General features: G+C 48.1%; 1 protein-coding gene across 2 annotated transcripts in view; it reads left to right on the top strand.

The window, feature by feature from the left end:
- Positions 1-24,141, top strand: part of LOC111140821 (cytoplasmic FMR1 interacting protein 2) — a 126,308-nt gene that overhangs the window by 38,843 nt on the left and 63,324 nt on the right. The window contains exons 9-21 of one of the 2 annotated variants that reach the window (XM_022493012.1): positions 273-377; positions 2,393-2,484; positions 4,315-4,432; positions 6,760-6,879; positions 7,645-7,770; positions 10,201-10,367; positions 11,070-11,217; positions 13,346-13,420; positions 14,309-14,462; positions 15,368-15,524; positions 16,068-16,164; positions 19,868-19,944; positions 23,048-23,156. In XM_022493012.1, the coding sequence (XP_022348720.1) occupies positions 273-377; positions 2,393-2,484; positions 4,315-4,432; positions 6,760-6,879; positions 7,645-7,770; positions 10,201-10,367; positions 11,070-11,217; positions 13,346-13,420; positions 14,309-14,462; positions 15,368-15,524; positions 16,068-16,164; positions 19,868-19,944; positions 23,048-23,156 (1,545 nt within the window). The remainder of the gene's footprint in view (positions 1-272; positions 378-2,392; positions 2,485-4,314; positions 4,433-6,759; positions 6,880-7,644; positions 7,771-10,200; positions 10,368-11,069; positions 11,218-13,345; positions 13,421-14,308; positions 14,463-15,367; positions 15,525-16,067; positions 16,165-19,867; positions 19,945-23,047; positions 23,157-24,141) is intronic. The other variant, XM_022493013.1, reaches the window with a different exon arrangement.

Below are 24,141 nucleotides of genomic sequence, written 5' to 3'. Positions count from 1 at the left end.
CGCACAGACTCCGGCCCCCAGTAAGGACTCAGCAAGCGACCACCATGATAACCTACTACAGGGTGGTCTGGACCTCTACACAGAAGTCCAAGTTTAGTTCAAGTGAGATTTATGTCTCCTTTCTTCAATTGAAGACACGTGGGTTTTGAAAGAGGAGGTATCCCTACAGGATGTGCATGTGTGCGTGCAGAGTCCTCCTTTTTTTTTTTTTTTTTTTTAAGCTTTTCCAATGGTTGTAATGGGCTTCTGTGCTCTGCCCCTTCTCACTCTAGGTAATGGGTTTTGGTCTCTACCTGATGGATGGAAACGTCAGTAACATTTACAAACTGGATGCCAAGAAGAGAATCAACCTCAGCAAAATTGATAAGTTCTTTAAGGTCAGCACCTGAAGGTGGGGCTGCACCACAGGGTGGTCCCTCTGGGGAAAGGGAAGAAATTGGCTCCAACCAGTGGGGCTTGTTGGTGGAGCTTGTAAAGGCCCCAAGGAGGAGGAGGAGGAGGAGGATAGAATGAGAGGGCTTCCCGCTGCCCTCCGTAGAAGCTGCTACACTATCTAAGTCTGCTCAGGGCTTGGCCGAGAGGCCTGACAGTTTTTCTGCATATTGCCTTTGCTCTTTCCTGAAATCCCTTGCCAGCTAAAGAAAGAGGTGCATCCCAGAAGACAGCGCCTGCCTTAATTTTCCACATAAATCAGAGCTCACAGAAGCTGGAGGATTAAAGACTGGATTTTAAATTGATTCGTATTTGCAAAGTCACAGCCTCTCCTGGTCCATGGGCGGTGGCCGGGGGCCGGGGGGGCTCCCTTGGCTCGCCCCTGCCTCTGGGCACTAGGCCTCATCATGGTCCCTTATACACTCAGACATTTGCAGTGCCTCAGATGTGTGATCTTATGGCCCCAAATTTCTAAAAATAAAACCTTGGGATTAAATGAAGCCTTTGAGGCTTTCATGAAGGGATTTCCTGCTTTGGAATTGAATTCCATGGTGTCAGTTGTACTGGCGTTGGGCACGCCAAGGTGGAGCCTCAGAGGTCAGACATGGAAAAACCAGGCTTAACATTCAGAGTGGAACCACTCAGAAGTGTGGCATGGGGGACACTGGGCTGGGCCTGGGTCTCACTGACTCTTCCAGGTTAAGGGGGAAATAAATCACCAAAAGGTATCCTGTGGCCTTGCATGTTTTCAAGGCAGGAAATTTCACTTTTCTCTGGAGCTGCCCCAAATGAAAACAGGGCTCATCTCAGGAGACTTTGCAAAATCCGCCCCTGCCCTCAGTCAGCATGAATGAAATCGGGGTGCAGTTGAAGTATACAACTTTGCCACAGTCGGGCCTGGGTTTTAGTCTGGCTCTGCCATTTGATAGCTGGATAACTCTGGGGAAATCACTAAACCTTTCTGAAATGGAGCTCCCCAATCTGGAAAATGTGAACACTGAGGGTATCTACTTTCTAGGGTTCCCTTGAGGATTCAGGAGGAAGGACATAGGTGGGTCAGAGCCCTGGATTATAGTTCTGGGTCCTTTGTGTAAAAATGACTTGAGTTACGTAACCTCAGTTTTTTCATCTATGAATTGGGGATGATAATAGTACTGACCTCACAGAGTGTTTGTAGGGATTGAGATACTGTTTTTTGTTTAATAGACTATTTTTTAGAGCAGTTTAGGTTCACAGCAAAATCGAGCAGAAAGGGCAGCGTTTTCCCATTTCCCCAGAGTTCCCCGCCGTGAGCAGCCTCGCCCACTATTAAAATCCCCCACCAAAGTGTTGCATCCTCTACAATCTGCAAACTTCCACTGACACATCATTATCACCCAGAGACCATAGCTTACATTAAGGATCGCTCTTGGCGTTTTACATTCTATGTGTTTTGACGAACACAGAATGATGTGTATCCACCACTGTCCTAAGGATCTTGGGGGTTTGAAGAACTTGACAGGGTGCCTACCGCCTAGAATCCAGCAGTCCTCACCGGCCTCCTCTCCATTTGGGCTGGTCTTCACTTAGGACCTGTCCGCCTCACCCAGCTAGCGGCATCCAGGTACCCACTCCTAGTCCAGCATTCACAGCGGCAAGGACCCACGAATCCCAGGGAAGTTAGAGCAGAGAGAACCCTGCCCTGGGAGGCAGGCCGCGTCTGGTCCTCTTCCTTCATCCATTCTGCCTGCTGTGTCACCTTGGACAAATCGCTATGCCCTTCTGAGCTCAGTTGCTGGAACATGGGTTGGCTGGAGGCAGGGGAGGCCCTGTGTACTGTCTGGTGACCCAGGAGCATGATCAGAAGCAGAGCCTAGGGGTCGGCCCAGAGGTCCATAGAGGAGGCATGCTTTCCCCAGTGGAAGGCAGCCGGCCGGCCCCTCCCTCAGCATCTCATGCCTTGTGTTTGCTTCCTTTGCAGCAGCTGCAAGTGGTGCCCCTTTTCGGCGACATGCAGATAGAGCTGGCCAGATACATTAAGACCAGTGCTCACTATGAAGAGAACAAGTCCAAGTGAGTGCCTGCCATAATGTCTCTCGGCTCCCGTGAGGACGCCCGGCCCGGGCAGGGGGCCGAGGGGCCACTTCAGCCCCTCCCCCCTCCCCAGAGCCCTGGGCAGGTGGATTCCATCGCCACACTGGCACCCAGCCGGCCGGAAGGGAACAGCGGAGGGTGCTCTGAGCCCTTTTGTATCTGCCCTTTACCGCCAGGGTTCAAAAGCTCTCAGAGCACAGCCACGCCCCTTCTGTGTCCCGGTGTTGACCCATGCTGCCCGCAGTGGGACAGCAGGAGCCCTCCTTCCCTGGAGAAGGGGGAGGACTGGCTGGCCCTCAGTGGCCGGGCGGAGCAAGATGGCGTTCTTCAGCATGTTCATTCTCTCCTCCGATTTGTGTCCGTGCAGTAAGTATGTCATTGAGAATATGGTTTAGATGGCTCCGCCTGTGAACTGAGTTGATAGCTTCACCTTGGATTGTTTTATAAGCCACTGTTCTAGGTCATCTGTGCTAGAACCCGGGGTGTCAGGGACTCACGGCAGGTGGGTGACACCCAGCTGCGGTCTGGGCCTCTCCATTGATCTAGGGGGTTGTTAGTAAGGTTCCTTTTGTCTGCATCTTGCCCAAAGCTGAATGAATATGACCTTTCCCTACAGAGAGGGACTGACTGTCCTTTAGTCAAAAGTGAGTATTTGTGCTTGAAAAATAGGTAAACAGAGTGTCCTTGAACCCCACCAGCCTTGAGCCCCCGAGAGGGAGTCTCACCAAGGAAGCTGGGTTAGTCTCTTCATAACCTGTTGCTGCTAGCGTGTGAGGAGGTTTTCTAGGAAGAGCATGGAACCGAGAAGGCTGAACTCCTTTCTTCACGTTTCCTGTGTGTATTGTGGGCCACCTGAAGTTGGGCGGGAGTGGTGATGTGGCCACAGAGGGGTGTCAGAGGTGTAAGTGATCGTGTCCCCATTCATGTACCAGTAAGCCAAGATAAAAGGGCAAAGTATAAGCATGAGGAAGTCTATCCCCAGTCCAGGCACTCTTGTGAAAACCACTTCCGCTTCAAGGAGATCCTTTTGAGAGACTAAATTTTTTCCAGAATGTTTATCTGTCTTGTTTGGTGCCCATGCTTAGTCTGTCTCCTGGGTCACCCAGCACCAGATGACAGAAGGCAGTAAAGGGGCCTGTTTTTTTTTGGGGGGGGGGGGGTGGAGGAGGAAGTAAAGTCTTTTATTCATTGATTTCCTCTCCACTTTGGGATGGTTTTCCAAATGATATCTTTCCAAAGGAGAAAGGGGAGGGGCAAGGGGAGCAAGAAGGTGGTGGGGGGAGAGAGAGAAGGAAGGAGGGAGAGCATTCCAGCAATACCTCTCAGAACACATGTTATCCATCACCGTGGAGTCCTTTCATGTTGCCCGATCACTGTTGAAACAAGAGGCGAGATCCCTGTGAGCCTCCCCAGTCCCATCCTAATGGCCCCAACAAAGCTAGCTTCAGTCTCAGGATGTCAGTGCTGACAGTCGGTAGGCAGGCCCAGGGAGGTTGCCCACCTGGCCTTTTCTTTGCTCGGTTTCTAGCTCTCTGTAGCCCTAGAGAGGCTCCTCATTCGTATAACTGGTAAGTACTGTGGACACAAGTTACCTGGGAAAGCCTGTGATTGGGTTTTAGAGGAGGAAGAAGATTATTCTGCTCAGCCTGTGGCAGGCTGTCTTCTGGTGACTGGGACACTTGCTGGGTCCACCCAGGGCAGCCAGCCACATTTGGCTGAGCACCAAGAACAACTAGTGAGTGCAAGGAGCCTATCCCACTGTGGCACATCAGGCCAGGACCTTCTCCAACCGTGTGATTTTCTGCCCAGGTGGACGTGTACCCAGAGCAGCATCAGCCCCCAGTACAACATCTGCGAGCAGATGGTTCAGATCCGGGACGACCACATCCGCTTCATCTCCGAACTTGCTCGCTACAGTAACAGCGAGGTAAGCTCGCTCTGCCTGCTGAGAGGGAGCCCAGTGGGGGTTCAGGGTGTGAAGGGGCAATGACTGCCCAGAAAGGAAATGATCCCAAGGATGAAGGAGAGCAGGAGTGAGGCCATACATATCGGAAGCTAGAGGGCAAAGGGGCCAAGGGCATGGGTTTTAGAGCTAGACAGAACTGGTTCTGCCACTGACCTTCACAAGTTATTCACAATCTCTGAACCTCAGTTTCCTTATCTGTAAAATGGGATAATAGTGTCTGGAAAGGTTCACTGAGAGGCCAAAACAGTAGAATGCATGGAAAATGCATCCTGCACAGCAGATAACAGTGGCCCAGTAATGTGGTTCATCTGCACATGATCCCAGCCATTTCCACCCTGGATGGCAAGAGAAACAGTTCTGAACACTTGCTCAAAGCATGGAGTGTTTTAAAACTCCACAATAATTATGCTTGTAACACATCAAAAAATACAATTAGGGACAGAAGAAGCCCGTAAAATCTCTTGTAATCCCACCAATTACATTTTTACTGGTGTTAAGTTTTTCTTTCTTTTTTTTTTTAATATAGAAATATAGTCAATGCACAAACCTCAGAAAAATTACAGATATGCAAAGGAGGGAAATCAACCATGTAAAATTTGACCAGCCAGAACCAACTGTGATTAATATTTGGGTTTATCTATCCTCCTGGACTCTTCCCATATATACCTTTCTATTAAATGTGTGTGTTGGTTTGATAAACACGGTCCCTGATTTGAACCTGGATGACTGTTTGCTCACTGCTTCCACCGTGTGGCTGGCAGCCATAGTGCGCATGCTTTCCAAACCCAAACTCTGAAAAGGTCTTTGATCAAAGGGCAGCATAGTTGAAGTGAGGACAGTCAGACACGTGCACATGGTGTGGTCATTAGACAGGTGGCCCATATTCTTATGAGGGCTCTTGGAAGATATGGACCGAGCTTAAGCCCTACCCTTGGGCTTTCTTGACCATATGCCACAATCGTCTGAACTAAAGCAATGGGAATAATTTCAAAACCAGGCCTTCTTCATCCTTTTCAAGTCTTGGTGTGATGTAAGAGTGAAGTTGACTTCAAGGTTTTTTTAAGTTGTACATTTTATGCATGTGTATCCACAAACAAGTCTCGTTATTTGCAGTAATGTATTCTGAAAAGTGGGCATGAACCCTGGATCAGCAAATACTGAACAATTCCTCCCAAAGGAAGTACAGAGTTAAGTTCCTCTGGTCACGACATTTTCATAGGCTGATGAATATATAACCTTGTTTTCTGTGCGTTTCTATTTAAAGATGCCATATGTAATATATATTGTTGATTTACGGACATTAACTCACATGCAACAACACTATAACGTCCAAACAAAGCGTATCTGAAAGAGGTGCTTTTCCCCTAAGGCATGTCATAGCCTTCTTTGCAGTTAGGATTACTACACTGAACTTTAGTATTACACTTGGGGCCATTTTAAATAGTGAAATCACCAGTAAAAAGTACAATGTGGAAAACATGGCATTAAATGGACCATATATATACAGTAGTGTCACTGAAACGAGAAAGCACAGAGTCGCTGTGTTCAGCCTCCGCTGGACACGACTCAGAATTGTCACCACTCTGCACGTACCTGCAAATGACCCGTAAAGGGACTGCAAATACTGACTTGGAGATTACAAATACATTTTAGGGAGTAGGCAAATTCACAACTACAGAACTCAACAATAACGAGGACTGACTCCATACGTGTGTACGGATGTGCACATACTTACACATACGCACCTGCATACATCCGTATTGCCTTATGGAATAGTGCACAGCCAGATAGAGGTTAGTCTTCAGTGCTTTTTAGCTGGTGGGTCGTATCTAATTAAGGAGTTGTGCAATTAATTCAGTAACTTATGATGGGCATTTTGTAGGACATGGACTAGCCCATCAGAGGAATTCTCATGTGTTTAGAATAAAGTAGCTATATGGAAAGAGTTGGCGTATATTTATATTATATTTAAGATCTCTAGGCAGGTATGTGTTCCTGAGTCACTATGTGGTGTGCACCTCCTACTGTATTTGCAGTTGAAAGAATTTGAAAGCCGCAGCCCTGCAGGGTAGTTCTGAGTGGGGCTGTGGGTCACACCATATGAGTTTAAGCCCTCAACCATGGACAAGCCATGTGGCCTTCAACAAAGAACTTGTCTGAACCTCGGTTTGTCTCTCCAGGGGGTATAACAATAGCACCTCCCTTATATCATTCTTGGGGGAATCAGAGAAATAACGTCTGAAAGGGCCAGGCGTGTACATGGTGAGGGTGACGGCCCATGTTCCCAGGTGGTGACAGGCTCCGGACTGGACAGCCAGAAGTCAGACGAGGAATACCGAGAGCTCTTCGACCTGGCCCTGCGGGGTCTGCAGCTTTTATCCAAGTGGAGCGCCCATGTCATGGAGGTGGTAGGTGTCCTGCAGGCAGACGCCTGCTCCCCCTGAACCCCTCCAGCCTGACCTCTGTTCACAAGGACCCTTGTCTGCCCCTGCCTCGTCCCAGCACTCTTCTTCTTTTTTTTTTTTTTTAAGGATTTTATTTATTTATTTGACAGAGAGAGAGATCACAAGCAGGCAGAGAGGCAGGTAGAGAGAGAGGAGGGAAGCAGGCTCCCTGCTGAGCAGAGAGTCCGATGCGGGGCTCGAGAGTCCGATGCGGGGCTCGATCCCAGGACCCTGAGATCATGACCTGAGCCGAAGGCAGCGGCTTAACCCACTGAGCCACCCAGGCGCCCCCCAGCACTCTTCTTTTAAGAGCCTTATTGAGATACAATTTGCACACCATACCATTCACTCATTGAAAATGTAGATTCATTGGTTTTTAGTATATTTGCAGAATTGTGCAACCATAGTCAAATTTAGAATATTTTTATCAGTTCCAAAAGAAACCCGGTGCAGTCAGCCCCCATTCCCGATCCCCACAGCCCTGAGCAATCTGTCTCTGTCTCTAAAGATTTCCCTCTTCTGTATGTTTCCCACAAGTAGGATCGTATACTTTGTGGCTATTTGCGTCTGGTTTCTTTCACTTCTTGCCTTCAACCAGGATCTGTGTTAGAGCATGAATCAGAACTTCATTCCCTTTTATGACCGAGTCATACTCCCCTGCATGGACGCACCACATTTGGTTTTCCCCTTCATCAGCTGATGGAGTTTGGGTTTTCCCTCTCTCCCCAGTACTCCTGGAAGCTGGTTCACCCGACAGACAAGTTCTGCAACAAGGATTGCCCTGGCACGGCGGAGGAGTATGAGAGAGCCACACGCTACAACTATACCAGTGAGGAGAAGTTCGCCTTCGTCGAGGTGGGTGCTGACCCCTTGCCTCCCCTGCCCCTGCCCCCACCCCGAGGCTGCTGCTTGGTGTCGATCCTGGTGGCTCCAGGAGTGCTTCTGAGCAGGGTGGCAGCCATGGTCCCCTTAAAGACTTTGTGTTGCTCACTTTCTTTTATTACCATATTTCTTATCCTTTTGTTTGGTTGGTATTTTTTGTGTTTGGCTTCTTTGACTCACCACCACAATTTTGAGTTTTATCCTCGTTGTTCTGTGTATCGATCGTTTGTTTCTTTTTCTTGTCGAGTAGTATTCTGTTGTATGGATACATACTGTGATTTGCTTACCCATTCAGCTGTTGATAAACATCAGGCATTTCCACCTTTGGGCCAGTATGACTGAAGTCGCTTTAAGGATTTGTGCCGAAGTCTTCGTGTCGATGTAGGTTTTTCTTTCTCTCGGAATGGTCGTAGGGTCGGTGAATGCTTAACTTTTTAAGGAACTGCCCAGTGGTTTTCCAAAACGCGTGTGCCGTTTCATGTTTCTGCCGACTGTATCTGAGAGCGCTTTTGCTCCACACCCTCCCAGTCCTTGACACGGTTCATTTTATTAACTTTAGTCATTCGAGTGGCTGTTGAGTTGAGGTTTGAACTTGCCTTTCCCTGAAGACCGATGACATTGGGCATCTTTGCATGGGCTTACTGGTCACTCTTCTATCTTCCCTGCGAAATCCTGTCTTCTGAAATCTTTTGCCCATTTTTAAAATTTTTAAAATTGGGTTTCTGTCTTCTTTGTATTGAATTATAAGAATCTTTGCTGCAGATACAAGTCTCTAGTCATATATATGTTGTAACTATTTTTTCTAATTGGTGACTTTGTCTTTTCATTTTCTTGGGGGGGGTACCTTTTGAAGAACAGCTGTTTTTAATTTTGATAAAGTCCGACTTATCAGTTATTTTATAGTTTGTGATTTTTGTGTTCTAGCTAGGAAATCTCTGCCTCACCCAGAGTTGCAAAGATTTTCCCTTAGGTGTAACAGATCTGTACACTCTGCTGTGTTTGGAATTATTCTGAAACATCTCCATTATCTCTTCCTTCCTTTGTCTCATTATTTCCTAGTACGTCTCTAGCCAGAAACCCAGATGCTTTCGTGATGTAACTTTCCCTTAAGGCTTCTGTCCCATTATCTCTCTGCACTAAAGCTTCTCTCCAGCAAAACCACTATATTTGTTGTTCTAATGAAAATCCTCACCTCCTGAACTTTGTTCTCACCCTTTTCTCTGACTCAGATATATGTTCTATTATTCCTTTAAGGTTTAGAGGAAGAAAACATCTTAGCATGTAAACTCATTCATTGCCTTATTCATTCCTTTTCAACAAAAATATTCTGATGGCTCACTACAGGCCCAAGCGGTGGGCATAGGGCATGCAGGGCGTCTCTGGGCCTTGCCCCTGTGCACTGAGAGCCCAGAGCAGAGCCTGGGAGTCTGGGACATCATCATGAGGACCTGCTGTCATGTCATCAGACCTGACCCATCATGTCGGGGGCTGACATGGCTTGCGCTGTACCCTCTGAATTCTGAATCACCCTAGATATTACCACTTGTGGCTGATAGGGGCCAAAGGCTCAGGCTTGTTGCTGGGGAAGCTAGACTAGGGATGTGGCTTGTACCCAAGGCCACCCAAGACTTCTTATTCCTCCTCCACCCCATTAAACTTACCTACTGGGAAACCGACAAAGCAATGGCAGAAACACATGCCTCTCTTCCTTGGGACAGGGAGGGAGGAGTAATTGCTCAGAGAAGAGAGGAACTCGGGAGAGAAGGTACATGCACACGCCAAGGCGGGCCAGGATACACTCATCCCAAATACGTGTCTCCCCGTGTCTGCAGCCGGGGGAGCAGGTGAAGGGACTAGGGAAGCAGCAAACAGAAGGGCAGACGCTTCCCCTCACCCGAGACTTCTGTAGAGATTTTATGTCACAGGAGGAAGCTCTCTGGACTCAAGCAGCAAATGGCCAAGTTTTTTCAAAGGCAAAGATTGTAAAAATTCTATAAAAAATATTATGGTCAAACAAAGGTCTATTTGACACAGTCTGTGGGTGCATGGTAGGTAGAGAGGTCTCTGGAAATCAGAGAACCATGAACTGGCTGCTGTTGGTCAGCCGTCAGCACTAAGATGGGGAGCTGGTGTCAGAGTGGACGTCAGCCGCATCGTGAAGGTCACGGTTCCATTTAGCTGACATCTCTGCTTACAGCAAGACTTGTCTGATGCAGGAAGCAGAGCGCTCCTCTCCATTCTGGCACACGTCTCTCACCTTGCTGTGAACTGGCACTTTGAATGGCGCCGGCCTCTCGCTTCTGGACATCTCACGCAGCACCCTTCCTGCACTCTGGTGGAGGGTGCTGGATGGATAGGTAAGCTGAGGCCCAGTGAGCCTGACCTTGATCTGTGCCCGGCCAGGTGATCGCCATGATCAAAGGCCTCCAGGTCCTCATGGGCAGGATGGAGAGCGTCTTCAACCAGGCCATCAGGAACACCATCTATGCAGCCCTGCAGGACTTCGCCCAGGTGACTCTGCGTGAGCCCCTGAGACAGGCAGTGCGGAAGAAGAAGAACGTTCTTATCAGGTGGGTCTTCAGATGGCCCTTTCCAGGGGTCACATCAAAAATCAGAGGTGGGTCCAGACCACAGGGGAAGTTCCTGGCTCAGTTAGCTTGAGCACCACCTCTGCACATACACAGACCTTTCTAGCAAGTTCCAGCAAGTTCTAGAAGGCCTCCTTAGGAGATCAGACATTTGAAATGAATCAAGCCTCAGGCTCTGGGGTTGAAGTCTATACCCATCACTAACTGTGTGCACTTAGTCAAGTAACATACTTCCTCTGAACCTCAGTTTTCCTCATTTGTGGAATGTGGAATATAATGGTACTTACTTCATTGGCTATTGGGATGATAAACTGAGGTAATCAGTGTGTTGACCTAAGCACACGGCAGCACGGAGTAAGTATGCAACAAATGTAAGCTATTATTAAAACTTCAAATATACGGAGATGTAATTGGACTAATGAAACTCCCCTGTAATGAGAAGGAAAAATAGCCAGTGGGCATCAGAGTCCCCTGTGGTGCTTATTGAAGAGCAGACTTGTGGACCGTGGCTCAAGCCTGGGAAACCAGAACCTTTTGGGGGTGGGGGCAGGAATGAGTGTACTTCCACAGTGCCCAGGATTTCTAAGACAGGGTGTCCTGGACCATCACAGACTCCAGAAACAGACTTGCAGGGCCTCCTTCCAATGCTAAAGCCAGGTCTGAGTATCGGTTCTTCCTTCCCAGTGTCCTACAGGCAATTCGAAAAACCATCTGTGACTGGGAGGGGGGCCGAGAGCCCCCCAATGACCCATGCTTGAGAGGGGAGAAGGATCCCAAGGGGGGATTTGACATCAAGGTGCCCCGGCGTGCTGTGGGGCCCTCCAGCACACAGGTAAGTGGCTCTGAGGCCAGCCAGGCCATGGTAGCTCAGGGGCAGGGGGCTTCAGGCAGGAGGGCAGGGTCCCCAGCAGCGCTAGTCTTACTCTGCCAACTTGTTTTAATACAGGAGGGAGGACTACCAGCTTAAGATTCAGGAGACCTGGATTCTAGTCCTAGAAACCCATGTGACGTCAGGCACGCTGTACAGTCTCTTTGTGCCTCAGTTGTCTAATCTGGCAAATGGGGGTCATATCAGGACTGGCTCTCTCCTAGCCCTGTGAAGTATAGGCTTCAAAGTGTAGGAGGAGTTTCCAGTAGACTCTGTATGCATCTATGCTGTCCCTCTTCACTGAACCCGGGCCCCCTCACCCTGCATTGACATCCTAGCTTGGGAACTGAGGAGCTCAGCCTCTGACGTGCTGTGTGATCTTGGGCAAGCACCGTGATCTCTCTGTACTCTGATTATCATCTCCATTTGGTGAAAAATCTGAAGGAGATCGTGTTCCCGACCAAACATTATTACTATTATCCCCTCAAATGCACAAGTATCAGAAGCCTGACCCCTTAGAGAAAGCCTAGTAATCGGAGATATTCAGAGTGGCTAAGCAAAGTTTCTGAACAAGAGGTCGCCTGTGATTTACCCAGAGTAGTCATTAAATTACACACACACACACACACACACACACACACACACAAAGTCAAAAAGAATCTGGGCATCTTGGTTGAATCCTTGTCACTTCCTTAAGGATAAGCAATTCCTGGTAGGCTCTTTGAGGTATTGGAAAAAAAGCATAAGGGTCCATCAAATGTTCAGGGGTCTTACAGGAGCTCCCCCTTGACGTGACCTTTCAGCCGGTCTCAGCTCTGCAGCCATGAATCTGAACCATCTGAGATGAGCTGTCTGAGCCCACCACCCCCCTTCTATGTGAGTGTGTGTGTGTGTATGTGTCTGTGTCTGGGGAGGAGGGATGGGGCAGGACGGCTTCTCAGCACTGTAACTTCCCTTGGCTTCAGAGCCTGTGGGCCAGTGTGCACTAATCTTGTTGGTCTTGGAAATCCCAAGGAAGCTTCTATAAACACTTCTGTGTAATGTCCAGGACCAGAGGCCTTTCCAGCCTAGAATATCCTGGAGGGGCTAAGCAGGGCTTTTGGGTGTGTCTGTAAGTCCCAAGACTTGAGTGAGGAAGACACGGACAAGGCAGAAGGGAAACAGGAAAGGAGGATGAGGCGAAGGGTCAAACAGGCAGAGAGGGAGGGAGAGAAGCAGAGGAGTGGAAGGAGTGTCTATACAGGTGGTCTGAGAGGGGAGTGTAACCAGGAGTTAACCCCCCACCACCGCCGAATCCTTTGAGGTGGCACGGGTGCATTGGGTAGACCCCAACAGTCAGAGTTGGAAGAGCCCTTAGAGACAAGCGAGTCCCAGTATCCTCCCTGTTTTACAGATGGGGAAACTGAGGTCCAGAGAGGGGAAGTGACTTGTCTAAGTCACAAGGCGAGTCACAGGTGGAGGTGGGACAAGAACCCAGGTCTCCTGACTCCCACCCCGGGGCTCTGTGAGGGCCTTCCGAGCATAGTAGACAGGGGCACCTAGCCCAGCTGGGATGTTGGCTGACGCCTTGTTCAGTAGAAGGAGGTGGGGAGAGGATGGATTTTTAAATAGAATTCGATACAAATCCATCAATCCCACATGGATTGTACTTGAGGAATCCTTTTCTGGATAACTCCCAAGGCCATCATAAGAACGGTGCTTCTCAGTGCTGAGGGATGATCAGGCCCACCCCTCCATGGGGCTGGCGAGGGTGGACCAGCCACTGTACTAGCTCGTGGACCATCATGGGAAGCGCTGCGGTAGGGGCACTGCGCCCCTCCCCTATGTGGCTGCACTGCCTGGCCCTGGGGCCAGGCTCATGGTGGGGATGGTCCTGGAGGAGATCCGGAGGCAGCCAGGGCGGATGTGGTGGCAGAGGGAGGTTGGAGCTTCTGAGAGGTGGTCGGCAAGTGGCCCCTAGCACTCGCGGCGGCTTTCCCACCGTATACAATACCTCTTGCTTTTCTCTCTCTCTCTCTCTCTTCTCTCTCTCCCTCTTCCCTGTCTCTCCTGCCCTCCCATCCCCTCCTCCTTTCTCCTATCTATGTCTTAGGCCTGCCAGTGGTCCCCGCGGGCTTTGTTTCACCCCACTGGTGGCACACAGGGCCGAAGAGGCTGCCGATCCCTGGTATAACACCGCCTGGCTGGGTTGGTTGGGGTACACTTCTCCAGGAGGCAGCAGGAATGGACTAGCCTGGCTCCTCAAGGCCCCTTCCAGCCCTAAGATTCAAAGGCATATGATGTGGAAAGATCTAGATTAGCACTTGCACCCTTTGCACTTAAGGCCCTCTGTAAGTGGGAGTTGGTTGTCTAGTAGACCTCCTGTGTAAGTACCTGTCTTTACCCGCTTTCCACCCAGGATTTTGGTTGGCTGTGCGATGCAGATGGCGCCACCAGAGGGCGCCATCCTCAGCAATGGATTCAAAGTGCTAAGGATCAGGAGCTTGAGGTGGTGGGGTGGGGGGCTTGCTCTGATCAAATGGCATTTCGCAGTTCCTCAAAATATTAGAGCTGGAAGGGACTGGTTTGAGAAAGCATCTGGTGCAACCCCTCATGTTAGCAGATAAGAAAACTGAGGCCCAAATTGGGACTTTGTTGCCCAAGATCACACAGCAAGACAGTAGCAGTGCCTGGCCCTAGACCCAAGTCCAGGGCTCTACCCATGGTGCCACCCAGCCAACCAGTAAAGCAGAGACTGACTCCAGAGTGATGTGAACTGGGGTTCTCCTCTGATGCCCACACCCTTGGCCAAGCAGAATGGGCAAAAACCTGGGCCTTGAATGACTTCGTATCAGGCCCTGGGCAGACTTTCCTTCCTGGGCTGGCCAGTCTCCCTCCTGAGGGTTCACATGTTCCAGATTCACTTCTCCAACCCTAAACTGGTGCTTCCTTAAGACAGTGCTTTTTAAGAGCAGACATCTGCAGAAAAAAAGAAAAACATAAATACAGCTCAGAGACCTTGACCCCAGGGTGGAGGGCCAGCCCCTGACCTTCTCGTCTTACTTTCTTTTTCAAGCTGTACATGGTGCGGACCATGCTTGAATCGCTCATCGCAGACAAAAGTGGCTCCAAGAAGACCCTGAGAAGCAGCCTTGACGGACCCATCGTCCTCGCCATAGAGGACTTCCACAAGCAGTCCTTCTTCTTCACGCACCTGCTCAATATTAGTGGTGAGCCGCCGCGTCCAGGCAGCGGGGAGAGGGCGAGGGTCCCCGGTCCCAGACCCACTAAGGCTTTGGACCAAAAGTTGCAAAAGAAGACAAACAAACAAACAACAACAACAAGCCCAAAAAACGTGGTCATTGATCAAAAGAGGCACATTTTGCTACCGAGATTAAAAAAAAATGCACCCTTTCTGGCGGGCTTGGAAAGGCCAGACTCAGTCCAGCTATTCTCACTCTGTTAAATTTGTCCAGTCTTAGTCCCCTCTACTAAGGACTTTATTAAAATCAGCAGCACACCCACAATGACCAGGCATTCGGTCAGTCTTTTGTTTCCAAGCAGTAGCTTTGAGCTGATGAGTCTTGCTGCTTGTAGCGAAGGAGGCTTCCAGGCTACACCCAGCCCTGTGTCCCCGTTTCCTGTGTCCCTGTTAGCAGGACGACTGTGCAGGTGGGATAGGGCAAGGGGGAGGGAGAGCGGCATCCAGGGACGTGGGAGGGATAATGCGTCTGTCGTTACTGAGAACTTCTCCATCAGAATGCAGACCAGTTTAAGCAGATAGAAGCCAGAATTACCACGTACAAGGAGGCCTGACTGTGAGTTTTTAGGATGGCCTTGTAGGGGGATCATGGAGATTACGGGCACCTCTACATTTCTAAAACATCACTGCTCTCCTCCTGCCTGGGGCTGCTACCATGAGCTTAACAAATGCTGTTTTCTAAATAGATATTAGACTGACCTCCAGGTAAAAGCGAGTGGGACCTACTGATCAAGTTGTACTTATGAGCACTTGGTGTGTAGTAGTGTAGGGGTAAGAACAAAAAAGCAGTAAGAACAAGTTAATAACAATAAGAGCAAAGATCTTTTGGTGCTTCTCGTGTATGAGCCATGACTCTCTCCTTTATGCTTTCAGAAGCCCTGCAGCAGTGTTGTGACCTCTCTCAACTGTGGTTCCGAGAATTCTTCCTGGAGTTAACCATGGGCCGGCGAATCCAGTTCCCAATTGAGATGTCCATGCCCTGGATTCTAACAGACCATATCCTGGAAACCAAAGAACCTTCCATGATGGAGTAAGAGGCAGGCTTGGGTCCGCAAGGAGGTTCCCAGGGTGTAGATGGAGAGTAGTTTGCTACAGAGCTCTGTTCTTTCCAGAACTTTCCAGATCAGGCAGTGTGCCCTTCTAGGGAGAACGCTCGTCCCAAGGATCAGGTCACACCAGATTTGACTCAGCCTTGCAGATAGGCTCAGGGTTGTACCGGCCCAGCTGCCCTTCCTGGGTTCTGTCCATCTCAAAGCAGCTGTGCTTGGAAGATAGTCATCTCTGGGGACCAGGAAGCTAATGTCCTTAACTGCCACCTCGTTTCTTTTGGTCCCAGACTCATTTTTTCAGGCCTTGGATTTATTAGCATCATGAATGCTCAATTTCTACAGGCAGACTGTAAAGTAAGGCATTCCTGAGGCAGCCTGGAAACATCCGAATGCTGGGAGGCTCTCTCTTCCCGACCCCGAGCTTGTTCCCGTGTTCACCCAACCCTTTGTGTTTCCCAAGCTGCATCAGTCGGCTTGTCTTCGGAGAGATTAGTAAGCTGCCGCCTCTGCTTTTCTCTCTTCAGGTACGTCCTCTACCCCTTGGACCTGTACAATGACAGCGCCTACTATGCTCTGACCAAGTTTAAAAAGCAGTTCCTGTACGATGAGATTGAAGCTGAGGCAAGTGATACGCTTCTTTTGTTCCTGTAATCTTAATCCTAGAGTCTGGACTTTTTCAATCTGTAGCTATCAGCACAAAGTGGGCTGTCTTAGTACACTCGAAGGCTGCTGTACCAAACTACCCCAGACCGAGTGGTTTATAAACAGCAGAAATGTGTTTCTCACTGTTGTGGAGGCTGGAAGTCTAGATCAGGGAGCCAGCACTGTTGGGTGAGGGCATCTTTCTGGGTCACAGACTTCTCATAGTCCTTGCATAGTGGAAGGGGTGCGGGAGCTCTCTGCGGTCTCACTCTCATTCTTTTTTTTTTTTTTTTAAGATTTTTATTTGTTTATTGGACAGACAGAGATCACAAGTAGGCAGAGAGGCAGGCAGAGAGAGAGGAGGAAGCAGGCTCCCCGCTGAGCAGAGAGCCTGATGTGGGACTCAATCCCAGGACCCTGGGATCATGACCTGAGCTGAAGGCAGAGGCTTTAACCCACTGAGCCACCCAGGCGCCCTCACGCTCATTCTTTTTTTTTTTTTTTTTTCATTCTTTTTTTAAAGATTTTATGTGTTTATTTATTTTAGAGAGAAAGAGTGCATGCACACAACTGGAGGGAGGGGCCGAGGGAGAATATCTCGAGCAGACTCCACGCCGAGCATAGAGCACAGTGTGGGGCTTGTTCTCACCACACCCAATCTCTTGGACACTTAACCGACAGAGCCACCCAGGTGCCCCCGGTCTCTCTCTTATAAAGCACTATTCCCATTCATGAAGGATCTACCCTCATGACCTCATCACTTCCCAAAAGCTCCACCATCTAATACCCTCACTTTGGGGGATAGAATCTCAACATACGAATTTTGGGGGAACACACACATTCAGACTGCAGCAGTGCGGGATCAGTGACTGGTTCTGGAGAATAATCTCTTTTTATGACTTTTTCTTTAAGATTGCAGTACAGTTGACACCAAATGTTACATTAGTCTTAGGTGTAAAAGGCAGTGATTCTACAACTATGTGTATCCTGCTGTGCTCACCACAGATGAGCTCCCACTTGTCCCCACTCAGAGCTATTATAATATCATTCACTACATGGAGGGTGGTCTTTGCAAATCATGATCATCAAATAGGACCCAGACCAGGAGGATGGTCTTTCTTTTTTCAAATGTATTAAGGGATGGCAGATGATGGAACTGCATGAGTAAAATTAATTTTCTAATAGGTCTTTTATGGTTGAATTATTTGGCTAATAATAATAATAACAACAGCAATATCATGTATCAGTATTTATACATTTACAACTTGCCAGGTGCAGGGTTAACCATGGTAGAGAGAGACTTTTTCAATAACCTTTACAGCAATTTAAGGAGGTGTATGCTATTATCTGTTTTACAAGTAATAAGTCTTAGACTTGAAGTGGTCAGTTATTGTTATGCCAAGGTCACACAGCTTAGGGTGTCACTTGCTAGTACTACTAGGACTGAAGAAACAATCCTTCCAACTATAAGTTGTTTATTAGAGAGTCACTCAGTAGCTTTATTTCTCTGACGAACAGGATAAGCTAGGTTATGCTGCAGTAACAAATAATCACAAGTTCTTAGTACCTTGAAATCAAAAGCTTATTTCTCCATTACGGGTTGGTTGGGGACTCTGGTCCACATAGTCTTCAAGTCGGGACACATGTGGAACTTTCACTAATTGCCGTGGCAGGGGGAGGTGTTCCTGGTACTTAAAGCTTCCACCTGGAAATGACACATGTCATTGGTCAAAGCAAGTCTCATGACCACACCTCCTTTTCAGAGAGGAGCAAGGAAGTACAACCCTGCCACATGCAAGGACCAGAAGCACGAGGCCAATGGTAGTGATGGCTACCAAACTTTCTCAGTTTTGCCTTCTGGGAACTGGGATGGTAGTCTCGGTTCGGCTTAACTGCATGGGACTATGTAAACACAGACTGAGGCCCATTAGGTGAAAATGTCATAGAAATTTATGACATTCTTTCTTTCTTTTTTTTTTTTAATAAAAAATATTTATTTATTTGAGATCACAAGTAGGCAGAGAAACAGACAGAGAGAGGGGGGAAGCAGGCTCCCCACTGAGCAGAGAGCCTGATGCGGGGCTTGATCCCAGGACCCTGAGATCATGACCTGAGCTGAAGGCAGAGGCTTACCCCACTGAGCCGCCCAGGCACCCCACATTCTTATTTATAAAGGAAAGACATGAACGTTTCGCCACCAACTTAGTCTGACAGCTTATGTGTATCTCAAAGGAGATCTAGTAGAGATGCTGCTGGCTTTCTCTAGCCTCCGATTTCTGTGGGAGTTGAAGATCTTCATGGGCCCCAATACAGATCTCTTCTGCCAAGCACAGACTTGGGAAGAGAGATTCCAGGAGACCAGTGAACGGGTTACATCTCAGCTCTGACAACTTCATGTTCTGACACGATCTTATATAATTGTGTTCTCCAGCAGGTGAAAAACGAAACAGATCTAGAGTGTCATGTGGCCAAGTGAGCTTTTTAAAATAAATGGAAAGAAAGCACGCAACCAGGCCCTGGGTAATATTTCGAGGGCATGCGGCCAAAGTACACATCGAGACCCCCAACTTGTGGCCTGCCCCCTTTCTCTTCCTATCCCCTAACTCTGTTCTGCACGACGAAGAGCCTCGTGTGCACGTGTGTGGATAGCCAAGCTGTGGCTGCCACCGCTGCCCACAAACCGTGGCCCCTGAGCTAACCCCCGACACCTGCCGTGGGGTCCACCCTCAGGGGTGATCCTAGGGAGAACAGCAGACAGGCCTGGAAGGGGCTTGGGCTTCTGGGGCAAGGGCACTCAAGGCTTAGGGTATGAGTGGGTACCCTGACCTTGACTCTGCAGGTTCTTCAGCTGGAGTATGGCCCAGTGGGGACCCTTGAAACACAAAGTCCAGAGCAGAGGCCTTGGTTCCCTGCAGATGAGGGCAGAGCTGCACACAGCTCTGGGTTGCATGTTCAGAATAACATCTGGGATGTAAAATCAGAGATACGGGAGCTCCTCAGATAAATAATTAACCTTCCGGAGCTGAGAATTTGGAAGATCAGTCACCTAAATGGGCTCCATTGGGCAGTCCCACGGCACCCTGCCACCACGCAGCCCCGGCTCATCGAAGCCCCACCCTTGGCTGCTTCTTGCTCTCCGTGGACAGTTTGGTTTTCATCCTGTGTCCGACATGAACATCTCACCCAAGCCTCACAGTCTGCCACCGATGTGACGAGTTGCTGAAATGGCACAAGCATTCCATATTCATTAAGAACCAAAGGTTTTTAATGAAACTTTAAGTTTGGAAAAAAGAGATTTTTCAGTTTCCAAGGACCATCCAATTCTTCCTTGGTCAAGCAAGGGCAAATAGAGTGAAGGGGAAAGGTGAGGAAGTCCAGCAGGAGAGAGGATGGGTGGAATGATGTGAGCCACTATAGGGTATGAAGAGCTATCTTGCCTTCCCCGGGGAGGGCAGTTCCCCAACAGCTCTTTGAACTTTGCCTTCTTTTTGCCTAAGGGCCTTGAAAGTGAGGGACCAAACCTCTTAACTTACTTAACTCCAGGATCTTTTTTTTTTTTTTTTTTTTGCTATTCAAAGTGTCTTGCCCCACAGCACACAATACCACCCAGCTATCCCCTTGCGTCTCACGTATAATGTAAGCTAGACACGCGCAGCTGACGTTCCTGCTTCCCTGTCCCCAGGTGAACCTGTGCTTTGATCAGTTTGTCTACAAGCTGGCGGACCAGATCTTTGCCTACTACAAAGCCATGGCTGGCAGGTACGAGGGTCCCGGGGCTGTGAGCAGCAAGTGTTCTCAGCTGGCCACCTGTGAGACATGGTTTCCTGTCATAAATCCTCTCTTCTTCTTTAGCCACTGAGCTATCCTGTGGGCCTGGATTGGGTGCTAAAATATGGAAGAAAGGAAAATAGGCAGGTTTGGTGCTGCCCTTCATGGAGCTTACAGTTTAGGAGGGATATCAGACATTAATACAAACCAATAAGAGCACAACAAAAGTGAGGTTGCGTGCTTCCCACGAAGGAAACATTCATGGTCATCTGCGAATCTATGACAGTTAAACCAGAACTAGTCTTTGGGGTGAGGAACTGGAAAGGCTGTCCTAAGAAAGTGACCTTTGAGTTCTTATCTGAAGTTATAGACATTAAATAAAACTAAGGATGGGACAGGAAGTTGCAGGCAGAGGAACTGCTTGTGCAAAGTCCCTGTGGCAGAAATATTGTACTGACAGCATGCCCACTCCATAGGGCAGTTGAGACCGTTACTGTGAGTTAGTTCCTGTAATGTCTCGTCCACAGGCCACAAGAGGAGGCAAGCTGCACAATAAAGCTACACAGGCAGCTGTGTAGGCCAGGCTCACGTGATGAGGCTTGTAGGCATTTCTCTAGGAGGAATCGAATCTCCCAGGATGATTTCAAAAGAATGACAGGGACCGAATTCAATTTTTATTTTTAAAAATTTTCCCTTGTAAAAAACAAAAATGTGGAGAATGGATTGGTGGTGAGCAAGAATAGGTATATAAAGGCCAGATAGGAGACTGGTGAAGAAGTCGGGGTAAGATACTTTTCATGGGTTGGGAGGCTCATTGGTAGTGCCAGTATGTGTGGATTGAGTGAATTCCTGGGTTTCAAGAACCCATAACAGTACCGGTCAAGAAAAACCTCAAAATAGGTATCTCCCTTCTTACTGGAAACCCAATGTACAAACCAGTTGTGTCAAGAATAGTTACTCAACTGTCATAAATTATTTTTCTTTCCACATGGGGCATTTGCTTCCTTTTGCTTTGACAGCTAGAGTTGGTCTGACATACTTCAGATAGGAGTTGATGTCAGAACACACCAGTTTCTGTTAACACAGATGCACACTGAATGAAGTGAACAGCTCTTGATGATGGAAAGTACACAAAGCATGTACTTCCAGGGAAGACACAGGTTACACAGCCTTCCATGAAGTAGTCACTTAGCACGTATCTGGGTTGTATAGGATGCAGTTACAACAGGGAGCTGGGCTTCCAGTGTCTCTAAGATGATTCTCCTTTCAAATATGCTGTATATACAAACTCAGGCTTGCCAAACCCTGGGTCTTTGCATATTGAGTTTACAGAATATTCTAATCTGAAAAATGCCCCTGAATCTGTACTACTCCCTGTAAGATCAATGGTTTCCAAAATTATGGGGGGCTGGGCGAGATTGAGAGAGGTGAGGAGAGTCCCAGAAAGCACGGCAGGGAGAGAATGATCCAGGTCAGTGCTGTCCATTAGAAATGCAGTGGAACCACAAATGTGAGCCACAAGTGTCATTTTACATTTTTTATAGCCATATTTTTAAAAGGAAAGAATAATAGGTGAAATTAATTTGAGTAATATATGTTATATAATCCAATATATCTAAAATATAGGTTCAACATGAAATCAATATACAGATTATTAAAGAGCTAGTTTTCTTGTTTTTTTTCTAAGTCTTCAAAATCTAGTGCGTGCTTTATACTGCTAGCACATCTCCACCCAGACTCACCACATTGCAGGTGCTCAGTAAGCTCCCGTAACTGGTGGCCGCTGTCTGTGCCTGATGGTGTAGACTCAGATGACGTCACTTTCCTACCTAAAGCCCTTCAATGGCTGCCAGTGACATCTAGAAAAATCTAACTTCTTTTTTTTTTTTTTTAAGATTTTATTTATTTATTTGACACAGAGAGAGAGAGAGAGATCACAAGTAGGCAGAGAGGCAGGCAGAGAGAGGGGGAAGCAGGCTCACCGCCAAGCAGAGAGCCCGATGCGGGGCTCGATCCCAAGACCCTGAGATCATGACCAGAGCTGAAGGCAGAGGCTTAACCCACTGAGCCACCCAGGCGCCCCGAAAAATCTAACTTCTTTACTGTGGTTGACGTCCCATGTGATCTGGCCCCCAGGTTAATTTCTTTTTTTTTTTTTTTAATTTTATTTATTTATTTAAAAGAGTGAGGGAGTGAGAAAGCACAAGCCAGGGAAGGGGCAGAGGGAGAGGAGGAGCAGACTCCCCACTGAGCACGGAGCCCAGTAAAGGGTTTGATCCCAGGACCCCAGGATCATGACCTCAGCTGAAGGCAGACACTTAACAATCCGAGCCACCTAGACACCCCCCCTAAGTTAATTTTATCAATTCATTTTTGCATCATGGTCTCCAGCATGCCTGGTCCTTTATGCATGCTGACCAGCTTTTCTCTGCCAGAAACACTCTCCCCCCCAGATCTTAATATTTTTAGCATTCGGGAGTCCAGCCAGCCAGACTGCTTCAGAGAGGCTTTCCCTGACTTCCAAACACAGAATGATCATATTTTATTAGTTTCAGAGCACTATTACTCTGCAGTCTGTACCTCGGTATGAAAAGTGATAATAGTACATCTACAGGAGATTGTCATGAGATTAAAAATGACTGTGTACACGCAGGTGTGTGCCTGATAAGTCATAAATGCCGTGCAGTTATTTCCTCTTCCCTGAAATTATTTTATTCCTCTGTTTATCCAGTTACCAGTTTCTCTTCACTAGACATAAGCTCCATGAGGACAGGAACTTTGTGTCCCCGGTACCAGAGTATTCCCTGGGATATAACAAGCATGCACTCGATTGCTTTTTTGGTAAATGAATAAAAGAGGGAAGTGGTTCCACTTCTGTGTTTCTTGTCTTCAACTTAGAAATAATGCTTCATGTTGAGCTTTGTGGCTAAAAAGAAATCTGCATTTTGCTCTAAAGCAAAAAACAGTTGTAATTGAAATACATAAGCTAGCGCTTCCTAGAGTAGACCCTCTAGTTGGAAATAGATGTGGCTGGGTGCCTGAAAACCATCCACGGTCATGTTTACTGTCCTTATGTAACTTTTCTCCCTTGCAGTGTCCTGTTGGATAAACGTTTTAGGGCCGAATGTAAGAATTATGGAGTCATCATTCCGTACCCACCGTCCAACCGCTACGAAACACTGCTGAAACAGAGACACGTACAGGTACAGTGAAGGAAGCCAGAGGGCAAGTGGGACAGGCTAGAGAGTAGCCGTGAAGTGAGCGGGGAGATTGGAGATCAGGACTGCATACTCTCCACCCCGCATGCCACCCGTGTGGACTTCTGAGCATAGGTGTGGCACAGCCTCAGTCTTACAAGCAATAAAGAGGCATTGACATCCTGTGGTTCAAGTTCTAGGCTTCTCAGTCCATCTGCAGCTCACCTCCAGGGAGTCGTGGCCACCAAAGCCTTTGTCTTGTCATAAGCCGTGGCTCACTTCCTTCCATGGGGGCTGCCGCTCAGAAACGGGTAAATCTCTTCCTGAGCAGGGCCCGCACGCTGGTCCAAGCGAAGGCAGGCTGCTTCGGGCTTTGAAATGAAGCGTGTCCGCCAAGCCCACGCTAGAAATCAGTTTGTTTTTGTGGAGTTGCTTTCTGTTCACATTTGACTCCAGATGTAGAGGCAATAAATGCTGGCAGGAGCTCAGACACATATTCCTGCTTAAAAATGTTCACGTGATGGATAGAACTAGAGGGTATCATGCTTAGCGAAATAAGTCAATCGGAGAAAGACAGCTATCATATGATCTCCCTGATATGAGGAATTGGAGATGCAACATGGGGGGATTAAGGGGGTAGGAGAAGAATAAATGAAACAAGATGGGATTGGGAGGGAGACAAACCATAAGTGACTCTTAATCTCACAAAACAAACTGAGGGTTGCTGGGGGGAGGGGGGTTGGGAAAGGGTGCTGGGGTTATGGACATAGGGGAGGGTATGTGATGTGCTGTGACGTGTATAAACCTGGCGATTCACAGACCTGTACCCCTGAGGATAAAAATACATTATATGTTTATAAAAAATAAAGGAGAAAAAAAAAGAAAAAAAATTAAATCATAACTAAGGAAAAAAAAATGTTCACGTGAGGCAGGCAGGCAAAATACGAGATGTTCCCGCTATCAGCCACGAGGAGCTGGTACGGCCTTGAAG

This window comes from Enhydra lutris, unplaced genomic scaffold (genome assembly GCF_002288905.1).
Source record: "Enhydra lutris kenyoni isolate GAN:26980312 unplaced genomic scaffold, ASM228890v2 scaffoldscaffold5, whole genome shotgun sequence".
NCBI lineage: Eukaryota > Metazoa > Chordata > Mammalia > Carnivora > Mustelidae > Enhydra > Enhydra lutris.
The sequence above is the reverse complement of the archived record's forward strand: the minus strand, read 5'-3'. Positions and strand labels throughout refer to the sequence as shown.